Source organism: Podarcis melisellensis, assembly GCF_964234715.1.
Source record: "Podarcis melisellensis genome assembly, chromosome: 1".
In the NCBI taxonomy this organism is placed as follows: domain Eukaryota; kingdom Metazoa; phylum Chordata; class Lepidosauria; order Squamata; family Lacertidae; genus Podarcis; species Podarcis melisellensis.
The window spans coordinates 42,137,619-42,155,791 of record NC_138528.1 but is presented as its reverse complement, the minus strand read 5'-3'; the positions used below and the strand labels follow the sequence as shown (position 1 = coordinate 42,155,791).

The 18,173-nt window shown below is 43.8% G+C and overlaps 1 protein-coding gene and 2 long non-coding RNA genes across 3 annotated transcripts in view; 1 reads left to right on the top strand and 2 right to left on the bottom strand.

The window, feature by feature from the left end:
* Nucleotides 1–149: 149 nt before the first annotated feature.
* Nucleotides 150–12,347, bottom strand: GCHFR (GTP cyclohydrolase I feedback regulator). The gene is made up of 3 exons (XM_081887773.1): nt 12,190–12,347; nt 6,571–6,665; nt 150–915 (listed from the first exon to the last, which is right to left on the bottom strand). Exons 1-3 carry the CDS (start codon nt 12,223–12,225, stop codon nt 735–737), a joined length of 312 nt encoding a protein of 103 aa, XP_081743899.1. The 5' UTR covers nt 12,226–12,347; the 3' UTR covers nt 150–734.
* On the top strand, nt 1,196–4,683 carry LOC309356466. Its single transcript, XR_014162806.1, has 2 exons — nt 1,196–2,313; nt 3,081–4,683. It is a non-coding gene; the product is annotated as an uncharacterized lncRNA (long non-coding RNA).
* Nucleotides 12,348–15,487: 3,140 nt separating the features above from the next.
* LOC309356502 overlaps nt 15,488–18,173 on the bottom strand; it is a 56,668-nt gene continuing 53,982 nt past the window's right edge. Inside the window, exon 3 of the long non-coding RNA XR_014162824.1 lies at nt 15,488–15,542. This is a non-coding gene — a long non-coding RNA (uncharacterized lncRNA). The remainder of the gene's footprint in view (nt 15,543–18,173) is intronic.

The window sequence follows — 18,173 nt, the reverse complement described above, 5'->3', positions numbered from 1 at the left end:
GGAACTGGCCCATATCCAGGGTCATTATCTGTGTACTTCTTCTAAAGCCTTTTAGCGGCAGCTGCTCATTATTTCTCAGAAATTCATTCAAGAGTTAAAACGCTTGCCCGCTGCTACTTCAAAGGAATTAAACTCTGGACAATGTGAAGTCTGTTTGTTAAATTATTTTATTTTGCCAGCTATTTTAAGAACGGCTTACTGCATAAACACAGTTCCAAATAATCCCAGCAATGAATGGACTGGTACAATTACAAAACTGATGTTCAAATATTTACAGGACCTTTCGCCTCCATTTTCCAGTTTGCGTATAGAAGGGGTAACTAAAAAAACCACATTCAGGATTCTATTCATACTCTTTAACTTGAGTACACCCTAGATTATTTTCAGCTTGGAGATATGCTGTGCTTACTGGTGATCAACTTGTTCTGCAGCAGCATCCGCCCCTTTCTCAGCAAAGTAACAAACATAAGCTTGGCTTTTTCTCCCCCCAGCCACTCTAGCCTGAGAGAGTTACTTTAATGCCAGCTTTTCATCATTCAACAGGAACAAATGAGGATAATGCTGCTATATTGGCAGTTCTGGACTGGCATTCCAATTAATGCTCAAAAAGGATTGATCTCTTCGGGCCAACGCCAGCCCTAACTGGGCCACCTGCCTATGATGCACTTGTGGTAGTGGTACCTATGTTTCATAATGCCTTAAAACGAGTAGCACGCTGGAAAATGAAGGCAGGACTATGCTGGGCGATTTACAGCAATATCTTGGGCAGAGAGAAAATCAGAGTTCTCTGTACACTCTTTGTGGAGGCACCACACCAGTGTCTGGCCCACTCCCGTCATGCTGATCACACGATAACCACGCTTCTCCAGCTTGTCCAAAACGATCCGAGGGGCATCGTGCACATAGTATTCCCAGCTGTTGTAAACAAGATGTGGAAACAATGAGAAGAAGCAGTTTCCCAAATAACTTCAACTGAACTGTAACCGCCACTTGGGGAAGGCTACCAAATTCCATCAAGGTTCTGACAGCGCAATCTGTAAACCTAGAAAGTAACTGGATGTGTAAACTAAAGTGGTGCGGATCAGGGTTATGCCCAGTTACGGCTTTGCCGTCCCAATTTTTTGGAAGACTTAGGACAGGGTTGGGAAACCTCAGGCCTTGGGGCCAAAGGTAGTTCTTTCCAGGTCCTCCTCTGATTTGCTAGTAGTAGGCTCCATACAGACCAATCACACTATCTAGATCAGGGGTAGGCAACCTAAAGCCCGGGGGCTGGATGCAGCCCAACTGCCTTCTCAATCGGGCCCGCGGACAGTCCGGGAATCAGCATGTTTTTACATGAGTAGAATGTGCCCTTTTATTTAAAATGCATCTCTGGGTTATTTGTGGGGCATAGGAATTCATTCATATTTTTTCTTCAAAATATAGTCTGGAGCACCACATGGTCTGAGAGACGGTGGACCGGCCCACGGCTGAAGAAGGTTGCTGACCCCTGATCTAGAGCAGTTTTATCCAACCTGGTGCCCTTCAGATGTTTTGGGCCACAACTCCCATCAGCTGTTGCCAACCTGGGTATTGGGTGATTAGCATGAAGCTTACACAATTCATGGCAGAATGAGGTCAAAACCAATTGTAAATGCAAGTTTGGAGTTGAACTTGGCTGTGGAATCTTCAGCGTATCTTTTCTTTTTTCAGTTTAGGGATCACTTATAGAAACATTAAAATGCCCATTGAATAATGAGGAAATAGGAAGGGCGGCCTACAACATGGGAATCTAACTGATAAGAAGAAATTAACAAGGGAATCCAAATCGACTCTGATCTTGATACATCCCAACTAATAAAGGATAATTAACATGGCCGAAACATTTTTGACATTTCTGTGGTCCTTGCCACACATTTTGGGCTAGATGAGAGGTCGTCTTGCTCCGTGGGGAAAGCCATGGCTGTGTATGACCCAGATTCAAGCCACACAATCTCCATTTATTTAGGTACGTTCTTGTTAACTACATTTGTAATACCAGCTGGTGCATGCTTGTTTTAAGATTTCCAGGCTTACTTCAAAATACTTTTTTCAATTAAAAAAACATCCACTTGCACCTTTAAAACCGGGGTGGGGAACGTGTGACCTTCCAGTTCCGGTTGAACCAGAACTCCCATCATCCCTCAACATTGACCATTCTGGCTGGAGCTAGAATCCAACGATATCTGGAGAGCCTCAGGTTCCCTACATCTGCTTTAAAGCTAACAGGAATTATTTTACTGAAAGAGCGGGTTGCCTGCATAATCATTTAGTGCAACTGGATTTTTAATACATGTCAGGGGTTCAGAAGGAGAGACACAGGAGGGGGAGCAAATGGAGAGTGAGGAGGAAGAGGACGAAGGGGGTGCAGGCAGTGACAGTTACCAGAGTCGTGACTCAAGCCTCTCTAGCGAATCGGAGGACTCACAGAAGGGAGCACCGATGGCCAGAGCGAGGGAGGTTCCAGGGGAGAAACCTCAGGAGGGAGGGGCCAGCGGGGAGTCTCTGAGCAGCAGCTGGAAATCGGGACCAGCTTCCCCACCTGAGCGCAGTGGGGAGGGGGAGTCCCAGGAGTCGGGACCAGTGTTCTTGCCACCGGCGGGAGGAGAGGAGGCAGGGTTGGCCACGCCCACATCCGGAAGCGGGGAAACGGTCAGAAGGAAGGTTACCGGCTGGGCGCGCGCGCCAAGTTCAAATGTACAGGCGAGCGGCACAGCAGGGAGTCCGGACAGGGAGCCAGGTCCTAAAGCCCGCCGGAAGGAAGGGTGGAGCTCAGGGGGGTCAGCGTCAGAGGAATCGAGGAAAGAGATAACCCCTGAGGGCAGAAGGACCCAGCGTAGGAAGGAGCAGCGTAGGAGGTGGAGCAAAGCGAGAATCTTAAAGTGGTGTGGCTTTAGCAGCGAGTCAGAGGGGACTTAGCCGATCTAGCGTCAAGACGTGGGGTCTGCGCGCCCAGAGCTTGGAAATGGAAACTAAACTTCAATAAAGACTTTTGTATATAAGATCCACTGGGCGTTGGTCCTCTGTGAGCTGGGACCTAGCGGCAGTCCCTGACAATACAGTTAAAAGCTACTTAGTTATAACACTTTAAGTGTTGTAGATATGCCATTCACAAGTCGTTTACAACTTGAAGAGCGCCATAATTGCTTAGAAAAGCAATCTTCCCTTAGTATGGCTCAATCTCTGCCTTGATATTTTAATAGGCCTCCCTTGGTTGTGTTCCTACTTGGTTCTCTGAACTGATCCCTCTGACTTAACCTTCCTGGAATGCAGGTTTTCACACCCACAGCAAAGATGCCAAGTATAGCCCTACATTCCACCAAGGCAGGTTTGTGTTTTTTGTTTTGTTTTTCCCCCTCTTCCTCCTCTTCAATTACAAAAGGGAGGAGGCAAGCTACGCAGCTTTTCGCCGTGGCAACGGAGACAGGAAAAGCTTCCACTGACTAAACATTGATTGCATCCTAGAAATGGATGGGGTAAGAATTAGAACTTGCAATGTTTGGAGACACGTCAGCCAGAGACAAGTACAAAAGTTGACATGAGGGAGTGACACTTCTCACAGCAAACCCTAGAGCAGGGAAAGGCCACGTGCTGCCCTCCAGTTGTTTTGGATTACAAACCCCATCATCCTTGACCATTAGACCTACCTTCTGGGGCTGATGGGAGTTGCAATTCACAAATTCTGGAGGGCACCATGTTGTCTATACCCAATCTAAAACAAGGTCTCAGGTAGGATTCCTCTCGCATCAAAGCTTTTAATGCTTGATGTTTTGTGTTTTTAGATATGCTGAAAGCTGCCCAGAGTAGCTGGGGAGACCTGGGTGGGGCATGAATAATAAAGTTGTTGTTGTTGTTGTTGTATGAATAATAAAGTTGTTGTTGTTGTTACATCCCACCACATAGTTGCCACACACCTGCTGGAAATGAACAAGGACACTTCTCTGGTGAGCACAAGAACTCAGTGGCAGGTGACTCTTTTTCAGTCCAAAGGCCACATTCTCTCATGTACCACCTTCCAGGGGAAACATGCCAGTGTTGGGTGGGGTCAGAGGTAAAAGTGGATGCAGCAATTGATGCGACTTTTACCTTTCGACATGAAGCTACATTCCGTCCACACAAAAGCCAGAGGGTTGTTTCCCCCCACATGCACACACCTGGAGGGGGCTTGGCCTAGGGACAGTCTCAAGGGTCAAAAAGAGGCCTCGAGGGCCACACTCATCACCCAAGGCTTAAACTCTTTCTTGAAGGCACTTGCAGGAAGGCAGCTGATCAGAATTCTAGGGGGCATCTCAAGACAAGCTGGTGCTTCCAACAAATGTCATTTTCCAGCAATGCAATTTTACACATTAAAACACTTTTTCTCCGCTAGTAAAATGGTTGCTTTCAAGTATAAACTGTACGATCAGGGAATATGACAATGAGAAGGGAAAGAGCAGAAAACATTAAGAGTGCACTGTGGTTTTAAGAAGGGCATGATTATAAATGATGGGGGGGAATGCTAGTACTTCTTCACCATTTCTTAGTTCTTATCTCTGAGGTAAATATTCATGTGGGAGAAAAATGTTCCTTAATTTTCCTCTTCTTCAAATCTGAAATACTTGTTTGTTTCAAGAGATTTTCAGTCTCACCTTATAGTTATGAAACAATAAAGTATCACCTTCAAAACTGTGTGTTTAAATCGTAATTACAGGGCTCTGTATTGTGTGGGGACCTTCCACAAGTATTGGAGGCTTCCTGCTTCAGAAGTTCACTCTCCAGCATTGGAGGGCGACATTAATAGTGATGGTGGGCCAAAGCTTTGGGTGCTCTTCATCACACAATGCTACTTGTGGGGGAGATTATAACACCTGAAAAGGGCTTCTTACATGTCAAAGCAACACCAGACTGAAAACAGACTGAGGACAGGAAGGGGAAAATGCACTATGCAGAAGTTGAACTAATGATGAGAAAGTGGTAGAACATTTACTTGCATGAAGAAGGTCCCAGGTCCAATTCCTGGCATCTCCAGGTAGGTCTGGGAGAGAGCTCCACCTGAAATCCTGGAGAGCTGCTGCCAGTCAGTGCAGGAATTTAGAGCTAGATGGACCAATGGTCTGACTCAGTGCAAGGCAGCTTCCTATATATTTAGGGGCTGAAGCAAGATGAAAGTCCTGCAAGGGACAGTGGCTGGAACACTCCTGAAATTTCTCAGCATGAATGGGCCTTCATTTTTTTACTGTTGCTCCAACCCTACTCTGGCATTAAGCCCTCACACGATGTTTACTGCATGAGAGGAAGAGTGGGGCCACACTTGCTGGTCACAACCCCATTGCCCAGCCCTGCTGCCCTCCATGCATTGAGTGGAAAGGTCTAAAGCAGGGAGCCTGACCTGCGAGTGTAAAAGTATACAGCAGGTTTCTTGCTTCAGATTTTTCTCTCCCTAATGCATGGATAGCAGAGGCGGGGCCAGCAGGGGATGAGATGGAAGGGGTGGATCCAGCTAGGCCTAAAGAAGACTCTTTTCATTTACTTTGGACTGAAGTCCAGGAAACATCTCGGCAGCAGGGTGGAGTGTTCCATGCATCCTAAAGAATACACAGAGTTTCCACAGAGCTGAATGATGAAGGTGACCAGCAGGTCACAGTTTGGCCATAGATGAGGTGTGAGGAAATATTTTTAACCACTTAGATCAGGGGTAGCCAACATGGTGCCCTCCACATGTTGATATAAAATGTAGACACTGGGTTGGTAATGGACCATAGCTGTCAACTTTTCCCTTTTCTTGCGAGAAATCCTATTTGGCATAAGGGAATTTCCCTTAAAAAAAGGGAAACGTTGACAGCTATGTAATGGACTTTTCACTGTGCCTCCGAATGTTTAGATTCCAATTCACATATAAACATATAAAAAACTGCCTTACACTGTAGGAGTCAAACTACTGGTCTATTGAACTCCGTATTGGCTAAAAACTAAACTGACGTCTGGTTCTCATATTCACTTGGCTTATCTACACTTGTTACTTTTACAGTGGTAGCTCTGGTTAAGTACTTAATTCGTTCCGGAGGTCCGTTCTTAACCTGAAACTGTTCTTAACCTGAAGCACCACTTTAGCTAATGGGGCCTCCTGCTGCCGCCACGCCACTGGAGCATGATTTCTGTTCTTATCCTGAAGCAAAGTTCTTAACCTGAAGCACTATTTCTGGGTTGGCGGAGTCTGTAACCTGAAGCGTATGTAACCCAAGGTACCACTGTATTTTTGTTTCATTTAGACTAGCAACAGGATGTGTGGACTGAAATCCACTGAAAAACCTCGGGTTTGAGAGGTGATAGGAACAACTTGCCTGCAGTGCTGTAGCTGTGATGGCCTATTCACACATGCAAGGCGCTATTTGATACTGCAAGCATCCCGTGATGAACACAAAGACATGTGAATTGCCCATAAGTATTGTATTTGCAGTGCACATGCAAAATCAAAAGGCGAAAGTCAAGTTATACTATCAAAATCTCTGACTGGTTAACCAAAGGATAGAGAAGCAAAAAGGTGGGAGATCAAATACCCACAGAAATACTTACAAATGGTTCCCCAGCATGTTTCTTTTTGTGGCCCCAAGGTATTGCATCAGGTTTGGGTCAGAATGCTCATCACCAACCATGGTGGGCCCAACCTCCTGCAGGGAGAAATACCCGTTTTCATTACTGAAAATCATATTAGGATCAGGGCATTCATTCAGTCTATCTAGCAAGAGTATCTAATCTATCTAATCCAAGGGTCAGGAACTTGTGGCCATCCTGATGTTGATTGATTACTCTTCTTTTTTCCTTATTCCAATGACAATATTATTTATAGTGACTTAAGAGACTTTTATGCTGTTAAATACATGCCCCAGGAAGGTGGACACGGCAGGCATGCAAAACGAAACATTCTGCTAGAGCTCCTCCTGCAGGCTGAACAAGAGACACCAGGATTTCCATATGCATCGTTTATCCTGCCAAGTTAGTTATTATGCTTAAATTCAGATTAACTAGAGAGAAGAGAAACACAGTGAAGGGTTAGAAGAATAACTGTTTAAAGAGTTACACTACTTAGAGGCACTTAGGAAGCCGAACCAGCCTTAGCTGCAACCAAGATCACTAGCCACACTTTTTACTAGCCTGCCTGCCCAAACTTACAAGTCGTATCAACCTATAAGGGGAGCAAGGAGAGAGGCAGAGAGCACTTCCACTTCTTTTCCACTGAGGAGGAGGAGGAGGAGGAGGAAGAAGAAGAAGAAGAAGCAGCAGCAGCAGAAGCAGCAGCAGAAGCAGCAGCAGCAGCAGCAGCTTTGACTAATTGCCTGGAGCCACTTCCTACTCATCACAAGCTAAAGGTGAACCATTTGAATGCTTGCAAAATCTTACTTAGATCTCAAAGGAGCCACTTTGCAGTTGCAAATATACTGCTTTAAAATGTTCATAGCACTGGAGGAAATTCAAGGACTATTAGAATAAATATTGTAAAATAAAAAATAAAAAAATTACTTGAAAGAAACAAATAGGCCTAGGATTAAATAATTATTAAATAAATGGGATTTAGAATGTTAAGAAAAGTGAATAAGATGGACTATAATTGGAAATTGTTTCAGTTTAATAATGATATTGGAAAGCTGTTACTTTTAATTACAAGGAAACTCAGAAGGGAGGGATTTGAGGAAGTCAACCAAGATGTTTAAAAGGTTGGATTTGTGAAGAATTAAGTTAGTTGCTATTGTTTATCTGTTTATTGTTCCCCCCTTTCCCCCCCTTCTTCCCCCCTCTTTCTTTTTTTTTCTTTTTCTTTTTCTGTTTTTGTGTATCATCTTGCTTTGTGCTTTGTGTTATCACGGTGGAAAATCTAATAAAAAAATTATTTTTTAAAAAATTAAAATGTTCAGAGCATGGAGTCTCAAAATATGCTAAGAAGCAACCTGCCTTTTACCCCAGAGGTCAAGATGCTTGCCAAACAGCATAGGGAACCCACAATGGCTGTGCCTAATGTACCGGTAAGTGACAAAGAGGCTGCAATGCTAAAAGGGTCCACTGTGTGACCAGACCACGGTTCAGGAAAGGGAAAGAAGAAAACAGTGCAACTGCCACAGCTCATTCAGAAACCATGAAGGAGCTCTTTCGCACTCACTGTGGCATGCACTGCAGAGCAATGTCTACAAGAGCATGCCACAGCCAAATGACCTCGCAAACCCTCTTGTCCAGCAGAAAACATATTCAGTGCAACAGCGTTTCCTGGCCAATTTCTCCAGGAAATGACTTGGCATTCCAGCTTCATAAGCCCTTTGAGTAAAGGGACCGAGTGCTGCAGGAACTGGCGAATAAGCTTTGTACATCCCTGGACTGTATTTGGGAAAGAGAAACTTGCACTATTTGAAATGGCTGTAGGCAGACAACAAAATGTTGTCACCCTATGGTTTCCCCCCTCTTTATTCATATTAGTTAATGGTCTAGCCAGTGTTCTAAAGCTTCTCAAATTTTGCTCCCCTTTCGTTTCCTACAAAATATGCATTGCAAAAAAAACCAAAAAACGTCAGCTTCCTATAGAAAGCTAGAATTTATTCATACTGAGGATGTAACCCTAAAACAAATTCATTTGAGAGCAAGTCACCTTGAACTCAACTTACTTCTGAGTAAACAGTAGGATTGTGCTGTTTATTGCTTAAGCAAATGTGTGATATGTTGGTGGGAAGGGAAAAATACTGTAGGTATAAAAAGGAGAATTTCTAGATGCCAAGATCCAAGTCTGGGGCAAGTACTCATTGGTGAGAGACCCCAGCAGAGTTTTCACATCAAAAAATATGCAGCAAAGTAAAGCATGAAAGTATAGGCTGCTAGACCTGTAAATTCCAAAAAAACCCAACCAAACACCTTCTTCCCCAGCATAGAAAAAGCATTTGGTCAGCATTTGGTCAGTTAAAAAATGGTTTACTTACAAACTCTGCAAAGGTCAGATTCGTGTGTGTTTCCACACAGCATTCAGAAAAAGTTACAAGCAGTGGTAAAAGTTCCTAAATTATTTGTATAGGAATTCAAGAGAGGCTTGTTAGAGTCATGTGATCTGAGCTTGGAGCAACCAAGGTAGGCTGACAGAAATGAAGTCTTGATTACCTAGTCCTGCCCAAGGTGGGCTAAGCCTTGCAAGACGGCTTACTCTATGGTCTTAATCCCTTCATGCATAAATTAAACCTAAGCATGTAGGTTATTTGAGGCTTGTTATCCCACATGATCCACTACAGATTTCTTAAAACTTTTTTTTAATGTGCTGCAATGTAGAGTGTACCACACAGACACACACAGGAGCAAAGGTGAAACTTGATAGAGCCTTTTCATAACAAATGAGGGCAAGAGTATCCATTTGTGTATCAGAGAGGAACTGGACTTTTTAACTTTTATTCGATTTTGAAAGCACAATTGTGCAACACCATTTGATTCACTATGCACTGCGACACACTGCCTTTGTGTTTACAGATCAAAATGACTGGAAGTTTCTTCCACATTGCCCTTTACCACTCTTCATTCAGTTTCCAGTTGTTTTGTAACTCCATTTCTTTCCTTTGCTAACATTCAATACACCTAGCCCATGCAGCTTGATACTCTGGCCAGCAGGCAGAGGCCCCTGCAATGAATAGAATGGGACTCTGCTAGAGTCTCTACCCAGCAAAAACAGAGCAATACATCTGCACAGTGCCTGCCTCCCTTTGCCCGAAGTCACTCAGGTTGAGATTAGCACATTAAAAAAGCTAGACTCAAAGTGCTTCCCAACAGTCACTATTTTGCAGAAGGGATTTCCCTGTATCAGGAGGTTTTTAATGTTTGATGTTTAATTATGTTTTTATATGTGCTGGAAGCCACCCAAGAGTGGCTGGGGAAACCCAGTCAGATGGGTGGGGTAGTTATTATTATTATTATTATTATTATTATTATTATAGCATGTATCAGAGATTTAGGTTGGTGCAATGCAACAAATTCACTTAACACACTTTTTGCAGCTCAAAAAGCGACATGGAAATGCACTGGGAAATGTAGGATAAATGATTGAATAATGGGAAGGCAAGCAAATCAAGATGAATGCTCATAGTCATACAACCACCCTATAAGCAAATCAGAGCGACCGCTCAACCAAGACTGGTCACAGTTTAATCACTACATAAGCTTTCTGCAGGTTGAGGGAACTGGTGTAGCAGCAGAGCCAAACCTAGGAGTAAGGGGTGGCTCCAGGCATGCGTGCTTAGTAAAGCAGAAAAGAACTGGTATATGTGCCACCATATACAAAGCTGTCGGTATTTATTTTGAGATTACACAAAAGCATAGAGTACAAAAGGGGACCAGAAATTCAGCTATACAATTTTCCTTTCCTTCCCCTTGGCTTTTTAACTCAAGCTTCTAGTCCTTATGGGCAAAAATAAATTGGAATGTGTGGGAGGCAGTGCTCAGCAAAGGCCAAGTGACATTTTCAGTTGGCTAGGAGATGCGGCTTCCATGCCTAGCCTCGTCCCTTCCATGCCCAGCACAATCCAATAAATATCCACTCAGAAGTAAGTTTAACGATGCATGATCTCAGGTGTGTTTAGGATTCCAGCCTAAATTATGGGAAAGAGTGAGTGAAGATATGCCTAATCTGCATTATGTACACAAGTTGCAAACAATGGGAGTTACCATGGCATGGAATCTTTCCACTGTAATTTACAGACTGAGCAGTGCTGAAATAATATCACAGGGTATGCAATTTCAGAGTGTTTCCCAACCTTCTGTAGGCAAAGCATAAGCATTACTACTTAGCTCTGGTCCTTTCCCTGGGGTTTGCGTCACATTACATTTTTAAGTGTGCAGATAAAATATAATGCATCAAGCAGCTTTAAATGTGCTCATTTGGTTCCATCTAGGCATATACACATACACATACAAACCACCAAACACATAAATACATATATACATACATACTTATATGCCTGCATATACACATACTGTACATACATATATATGCCCCTCTCACAGGTCTGTTTTGAGGATAGCAAGAAGGAGACTATATATGCTGTTTTGAACTCCTAGGAGAAAAGGTACAATATACAAAATAGTAGCCTTCTACCATTTTTTGTAGGATGAGCTAGTGCAGTGCAGTAGCTAACAGTCTAATATAGGAATCAGGAATTCCTTGGTTCAAATCTTACCTCAGGCATGAAAATAGATAATATTAACCTAACCACTTTCTTTGAGCTGCAGCCTCCCATCTACAATATGCGAGTAATAAAACTGCCCTAACTTGTGGAGCTGTCATAAGAATTACAACAATAATGTACCAATATGTAAATTGATTTGAATACTAAAATCTTCTACATAAATAAGCAGTATTAGTCATTCACATGTAACAGAACTTCTGGCAGCATTGTCTAAATTTACATCAGACTCAAGCTGCTTGTCATGCAAAGCTATAACATACAGTATTGGACTTCAGTCCGTTATTTTTGTCAAGGAGACAAAAAGTAAGCGCTATCAGTTTGTAATCTAGGACATGCAAACTGTCTTATCACGCAACTATTCTACAGAACCACTGGTTGCTTCCTCAGCCTGAATAACAGCAACTTTTAGCATCAAAAAGGCAAACTTGGCACCCGTCTGATACACTGAGATATATCCACAGTAGGTTCACGCTAACAGACAGACCACCCTCGGGACCATCGCTCAGCGGAAGGAGCCACCTGTCGGGCATCCGTTGAGAACTGCTGCACTAAGTTACCTGGACACTTTAGCAGGTGGCATCCCTGAAAAAGGAAGGAAACCAGGAAGCAGCCAGGTATGTTTCGATCCATGCCGAGATCACAAAGCCACCGGGGGGGGGGGGTTGCCAATCACACCGCCACTAGCACAGCACAGAAAGAGGCAGCCCCATCGGGATCCGAAAATACTTATGCACGCTCAGAGGCCAAAGCGAGAAACAAGGGCCGGCCGCTATTTAATGCAGGGACGTATTATAACCTGGAAGCAGCGGCACCTCCTGCAAGCCAAATGGGATCAACTCTGTCCCGCGCCCCAGTCCACCTCTGCAAGCGGACGCTGGCGGGCAGCAACCCACTCGGGGCCGCCCCTCGCCTTCCTGTGCATGGGCACCGACGGGCTCCTGCTCAGCACCATCCCGGCAAGCCCACCTAGAGCTCCCCCCGAGCTGCTCACCATGCGGATCTGCGTACTGATGAGGACGTACGGCATGATGCCCCGCCGCGAAGCGCTGCCCTCAAGGTGGCCGCCGCTCCCGCACGCCCCGCTTTTGCAGCGCAGCGCCCACGTGACATCCTGCCACTCCGCGGCCACGCCTTCGCTCCGAGGAGCCAATCGGCGAGCGGGCTGCGGCGCTGGAACGCGAATTGCTTGGCTTCGGGGGCGCGGGCGGCTTAAGGGGCACGCGGCGGCGTTCGGTCGCTTTTGCGCTCGGAACTGGACTGCCAGGGGGTCACGTGCGGGGCCCCCCTCTCGTCTGCACTCTGCTGCGTTGCATGCCCGGGTGGGTCACCCCACAGCCACAAGGCTCCGCGGGGCAGAGGCTTTTTCCCCCCACAGCCTTCGTGGAAGGGAACAGGGATCGATCTTAGAGGAAAAAATATTTTTAAGTTGAAGGATGGTGGAATATAAAGGGAAAATGGTTATATAAGATGAACTAAACGGAATATTGGGTCAATGATAACAATGATAATAAGCTTAAAATTTAGGGTAAAAACTTGTGGAATTAATTTAATGGAATTGGAATACAAGAGGGGGTGGGGTGGGGAAGTCCTGGAAAGAGGTCAATGAAAGTAAGGCTGAAATGTAAATGTCTTTTTTTTTCCTTTTCCTTTTTCTTTTTTTTTCTTTTATATTTTTGATTTTCTGGAAACTTCAATAAATATTATTTAAAAAAAAAAATTAAACTCCTCCGCGTCGAAAGCCGTGCACCGCCACCAACCTCCTCCTGCTCCCTTCAGGCGTTTCTGTCGCCGCAGACAGACAAGAGGGTGGTGGGGCGGTGCCCCATATGCCCTCATAGACCAGCCTCCGTCGGCACCCCCTCTGTGAAATATACGGCATGATACACCTGCCGATCTTCCAGTGCGATCCTATACATGTCACAAAATAAGGCACGCACAGGACTGCAAACTTTAGTTTTACTCTCCTGCTGAATTAGATGGGAATGAGAAGCATTTCAGTTTGGCTGGATGTAATGTTGTTGTTTAGTCGTTTAGTCGTGTTCGACTCTTCGTGACCCCATGGACCAGAGTATGCCAGGCACTCCTGTCTTCCACTGCCTCCCGCAGCTTGGTCAAACTCATGCTGGTAGCTTCGAGAACACTGTCCAACCATCTCGTCCTCTGTCGCCCCCTTCTTCTTGTGCCCTCCATCTTTCCCAACATCAGGGTCTTTTCCAGGGAGTCTTCTCTTCTCATGAGGTGGCCAAAGTATTGGAGCCTCAGCTTCAGGATCTGTCCTTTCAGTGAACACTCAGGGCTGATTTCCTTAAGAATGGATAGGTTTGATCTTCTTGCAGTCCATGGGACTCTCAAGAGTCTCCTCCAGCACCATAATTCAAAAGCATAAATTCTTTGGCGATCAGCCTTCTTTATGGTCCAGCTCTCACTTCCATACATTACTACTGGGGAAACCATAGCTTTAACTATACAAACCTTTGTTGGCAAGGTGATGTCTCTGCTTTTTAAGATGCTGCTTAGGTTTGGCTGGATGTAATATAGTCAGTGCTTTTTTCTTGTAAAAAAAATGTCTAGGGGTACTCTCATTTTGACTCAAGAAAATCACCATTTTATAGGAAAAATAAATACAGTGAACGGACAAAAGTACAAAGATTCAGAAAATGTTTAGGGGTATGCTATGCCTGCATCGCCCCAGAAAAAAGCACTGAATATAATTTTTAAAAAATTCTGCAGTACATGGCAACATTAATCTGCCCTCGCTAGGGTTTCCATTCCTTCCCTGAAGGAGCAGGCATGTAACGGGGGTACTCTTGAATCCTTTGCTGTCGCTTGAAGCTCAGGCCTCAAAAGGAGTGGCTGTGTGCCAGAGGGCAAGTGGGATGGCAGGCCCCTCCCTCAATGGTCAGTTAGTTAGAAAGACAAAGGGTAATTTAGGATGGAGTTTTGTGGCAGTTTCTAAAAGTCAGCAAGCTGAAGAGAGGGCCATGTTTTTGAGGATGTCTATTTTTTATTTGAATCCAGGACTACGTCTATGGGTGGCGGGGGCAGCGGCAGTGCTCTGAACCCCTCCATGGCAGGCTCAGGTTGTATATAAGTGTAAATAAACCATATTATCTTAAAGAAGGCTGATCGCCGAAGAATTGATGCTTTTGAATTATGGTGCTGGAGGAGACTCTTGAGAGTCCCATGGACTGCAAGAAGATCAAACCTCTCCATACTGAAGGAAATCAACCCTGAGTGCTCACTGGAAGGACAGATTGTGAAGCTGAGGCTCCAGTACTTTGGCCACCTCATGAGAAGAGAAGACTCCCTGGAGAAGACCCTGATGTTGGGAAAGATGGAGGGCACAAGGAGAAGGGGACGGCAGAGGACGAGATGGTTGGATAGTGTTTTCAGGGTTACCAGCATGAGTTTGACCAAACTGCGGGAGGCAGTGGAGGACAGAGGTGCCTGGCGTTCTCTGGTCCATGGGGTCACGAAGAGTCGGACACGACTAAACGACTAAACAACAACAACAAATCTTAAAGAAACCATAGTCTCCGCTGTGCCTTATTTCCAAAGGAAACATGAATCCTGGGTAAGTGCCTGGGCCCCTGGAATCTAGCACTGTTGTGGAGGTTGTGGTGGCTTGTAACAATACCCTTCATAGACTTCCTTTAAATAAAGCAATAAGTTTGAAGTTTGGGGGAGCAATCTTTCACTCATTTTTTTGCTTTTGAACCAGGAGGTGGGGCTGTGCACAACAGAATAATAATATTGAAACAGCAAATGTGGGGCTCTACATATTCATTTCCGTTGTCTTGTATTTATTATTTTATTATATTTGAAGGGAAAAGCACAAACCTCTCAGGATCCCAAGGTATAGTCTGGGGACACATGAGGCCACCGTCTTTCTAAAGCTGATGAGGTCTGGATCTGGGTCAGTGCTAGGGTGGGTGAGTACCTGAAACCACATATATGCTCCCTTGAGCTCCATGATGGAAGAAATATAGAATACAGTGGTTCCTTGGGTTAAGTACTTAATTCGTTCCAGAGGTCTGTTCTTAACCTGAAACTGTTCTTAACCTGAAGCACCACTATAGCTAATGGTGCCGCCGCGCCGCCAGAGCACGATTTCTGTTCTCATCCTGAAGCAAAGTTCTTAACGGCCTCGGTCCAGTATATCTGAAGGAGCGTCTCCTCCCCCATCGTTCTGCCCGGACACTGAGGTCCAGCTCAGAGGGCCTTCTGGCGGTTCCCTCGCTGTGAGAGGCCAAGTTACAGGGAACCAGGCAGAGGGCCTTCTCGGTAGTGGCGCCCGCCCTGTGGAACGCCCTCCCATCAGATGTCAAAGCGATAAACATCTACCTGACATTCAGAAGACATCTGAAGGCAGCCCTGTTCAGGGAAGTTTTTAATATGTGACATTTTAGTGTATCTTTCATCTTTGTTGGAAGCCGCCCAAAGTGGCTGGGGAAACCCAGCCAGATGGGCGGGGTACAAATATATTATTATTATTATTATTATTATTATTATTATTATTATTATTATATTAACCGGAAGCACTATTTCTGGGTTAGCGGAGTCTGTAACCTGAAGCGTATGTAACCTGAAGTGTATGTAACCCGAGGTACCACTGAAATGATTAATTTGTAATTTAACAGAGCATCTCATTTTCTGCTTCACTGTTGCTTTCATGGATATCTTTGTTCAGTCGGCATAATTTTAAATAAACTCAAACATTAGAAAACACCCTAAGTCTCAAGTAACCTTCATCCAAAGGAAACCAAATTCAGGTGTGTGCTGTGCACCCAGAACTTTTCATCACTCAGAGAAGTGGGGTGAACATAAGAGCAACCAATTGTGCTCTGAGCTTTTTCATGCAATTCACGTTTAAGAAGGCTTGAGGTGATTTAGCTGCCTCGTAAATTATGGTTTGGTTCCTTTACATAATATTAGAGATAAATGGCTTTTTAAGCAAGATTTGTGTGTGCCTTTTCTGTTGTTGCAACAGCTTTTTCAAATTAATGCTTTCTTCTTCACTCTATAAGTGCTACAACTAATCTTTGAGTTTATTAAGATTGTTCATAGTTTCTTGAGATCAGCCAACATTGTTAAATTAACTTCCTACACAAAGCGAACATCCTTTTTCTATCCTTCCTTTCAGTATAAAATATATTTGAGGCAGTTTACAAACAATAAAACAACTATTACAATGATTTGCAACAAGGCTAAAAACAATAAAGCAACTTTTACAAAGTTTGCAACAAGGCTAAAAGCAGCAGTAGCAGTAAAATCCTTAAAATGGGGGGGGGGGGATCCCAAAATAGCTCCCTGAAATAAAACCGTATTTGCTTCTTGTCTAAATAAAATAAACCTTCTTGGGAGGCTGAACTATGGCCACTCTCTAGCTCTTAAAGGGAGAGGTAATACTTGAGATATACTTGGTCCAAGCTATGTCTGCCTATCAAATTAGCATCCACTTGGCTGATAAAGGATTGGAGTGATCTGATCTGTGCACAGCTCTGTGGGTTAGAGTGTGGGGCTGATAACGCCAAGTTTGCAGGTTCGATCCCCGTATGGGACAGCTGCATATTCCTGCACATTGCAGGGGATTGGATTAGATAATCCTCAGGGTCCCTTCCAACTTTACAGTTCTATGATTCTGTTATCTGATCTACCAACTCCAGACAAGCCTGTCATCCACATTCTGCACCCTGAAGCTTCCAGACTATCTTCAAGGGCAGTGCAATTACAGTAATCTAATGCGAAAGTGATTAGAGCAGGAGAAATTGATGCCAGGTCTGGTTTTTGCAGGAAAGGGTGCAGGTGGCATAAAAGATAAAAAGGTCAAAGGTCATCCTGGTCACTGCTGCCGCCTAAGTATCCAGGAACAGGGCTGGGTTGAGAAAGAACCCTCAAGCTGTCGATCTGATGCTTCAAGAGAAGAGCAACTGTATGTGTACCAGTGATGGGAATGCACTGGAGCCTGAGTCAATGATAATGTGCCCACAGTCTGAGCAACTAGGGGTTGCATTCAAAAACGTTTTCTGTTGTGGCTCCCCAACTATGTAACATCCTACTCTGGAAGCTCAAATGGTGGAGACCATGATGAGTTTCTACCATCAAGTAAAAACATCCTTATTCTTCCAGGAATTTGGGGTGAACCAGTGAGGCCACATTTTCAGTATTTTTAGACCATTCTGTTTCTTTTTTATTACTTTTTATTGCTTTAAGTTGTGTATTTTTTGTAATTGTTGTTCATGGTATTTTGGAAATTACATGGACATTGCTATAAATGACAAAAGACGGAATACAAATCTAGATAATAATTACAAAAAGTTGCATGGTTTGTTCCTTCCAAATCTATGATTCTATGAATTGAGTTAATAATCTTGAAATGCGCACTTAATATATTTGGATGACTAAAAACATCATTTGCATATTCTGTTTGTTTGTTTTTTCATTTTTATCCCTAGGGTCCCACTCCTTTTGTTTCTTGATTTATCTGGGAAAACCTCTTTTGTGTTTGTAGAAACTTTCAACCATCGCCATTTTACTGGAGTTGAAGAGATCATTAAAAGATGAAAAGTCTGACAGCGTGTTGACACTGCAGCGAAAAGTCACGTGCAAATATAACCAGCCCTGGGAACATGAAAGTTATTTATTTTTTAAAAATCAATTTTTTAGTAAAACTTGGCGCATAATTAAATTAATTAAAGTAATTACATTTCCTTTCTAGTATTCTTCTAATTATTTAAGCTTACCTTACTCTAGAATATTGCCTTGTCACTGCCCTTTGATCCTGCTCCATGAAATGAGGTCATGGATTTGTGTGTGTGTTTATGATGGAACAATGGTTTTCATTTTGATGTCATGAGTAAAGAATTAAGGACTTTTCCTGTTAGCATGAAGAAATAATATCAAAAACAAGAAACATCTGGGAGAGAAAACTCTAATAAGTAACATTTTGTACTAACCCAATTACTAAAAACAAAT

Bases quoted from the DNA above. Each gene is read 5' to 3' on its own strand.
- GCHFR (XM_081887773.1), bottom strand. From the start codon at position 12,225: ATGCCGTACGTCCTCATCAGTACGCAGATCCGCATG. The intron at 6,666-12,189 runs GTGAGCAGCTCG...TTCTCCCTGCAG, and splicing joins TCAGTACGCAGATCCGCATG to GAGGTTGGGCCCACCATGGT. The intron at 916-6,570 runs GTAAGTATTTCT...TGTTTACAACAG, and splicing joins AACATGCTGGGGAACCATTT to CTGGGAATACTATGTGCACG.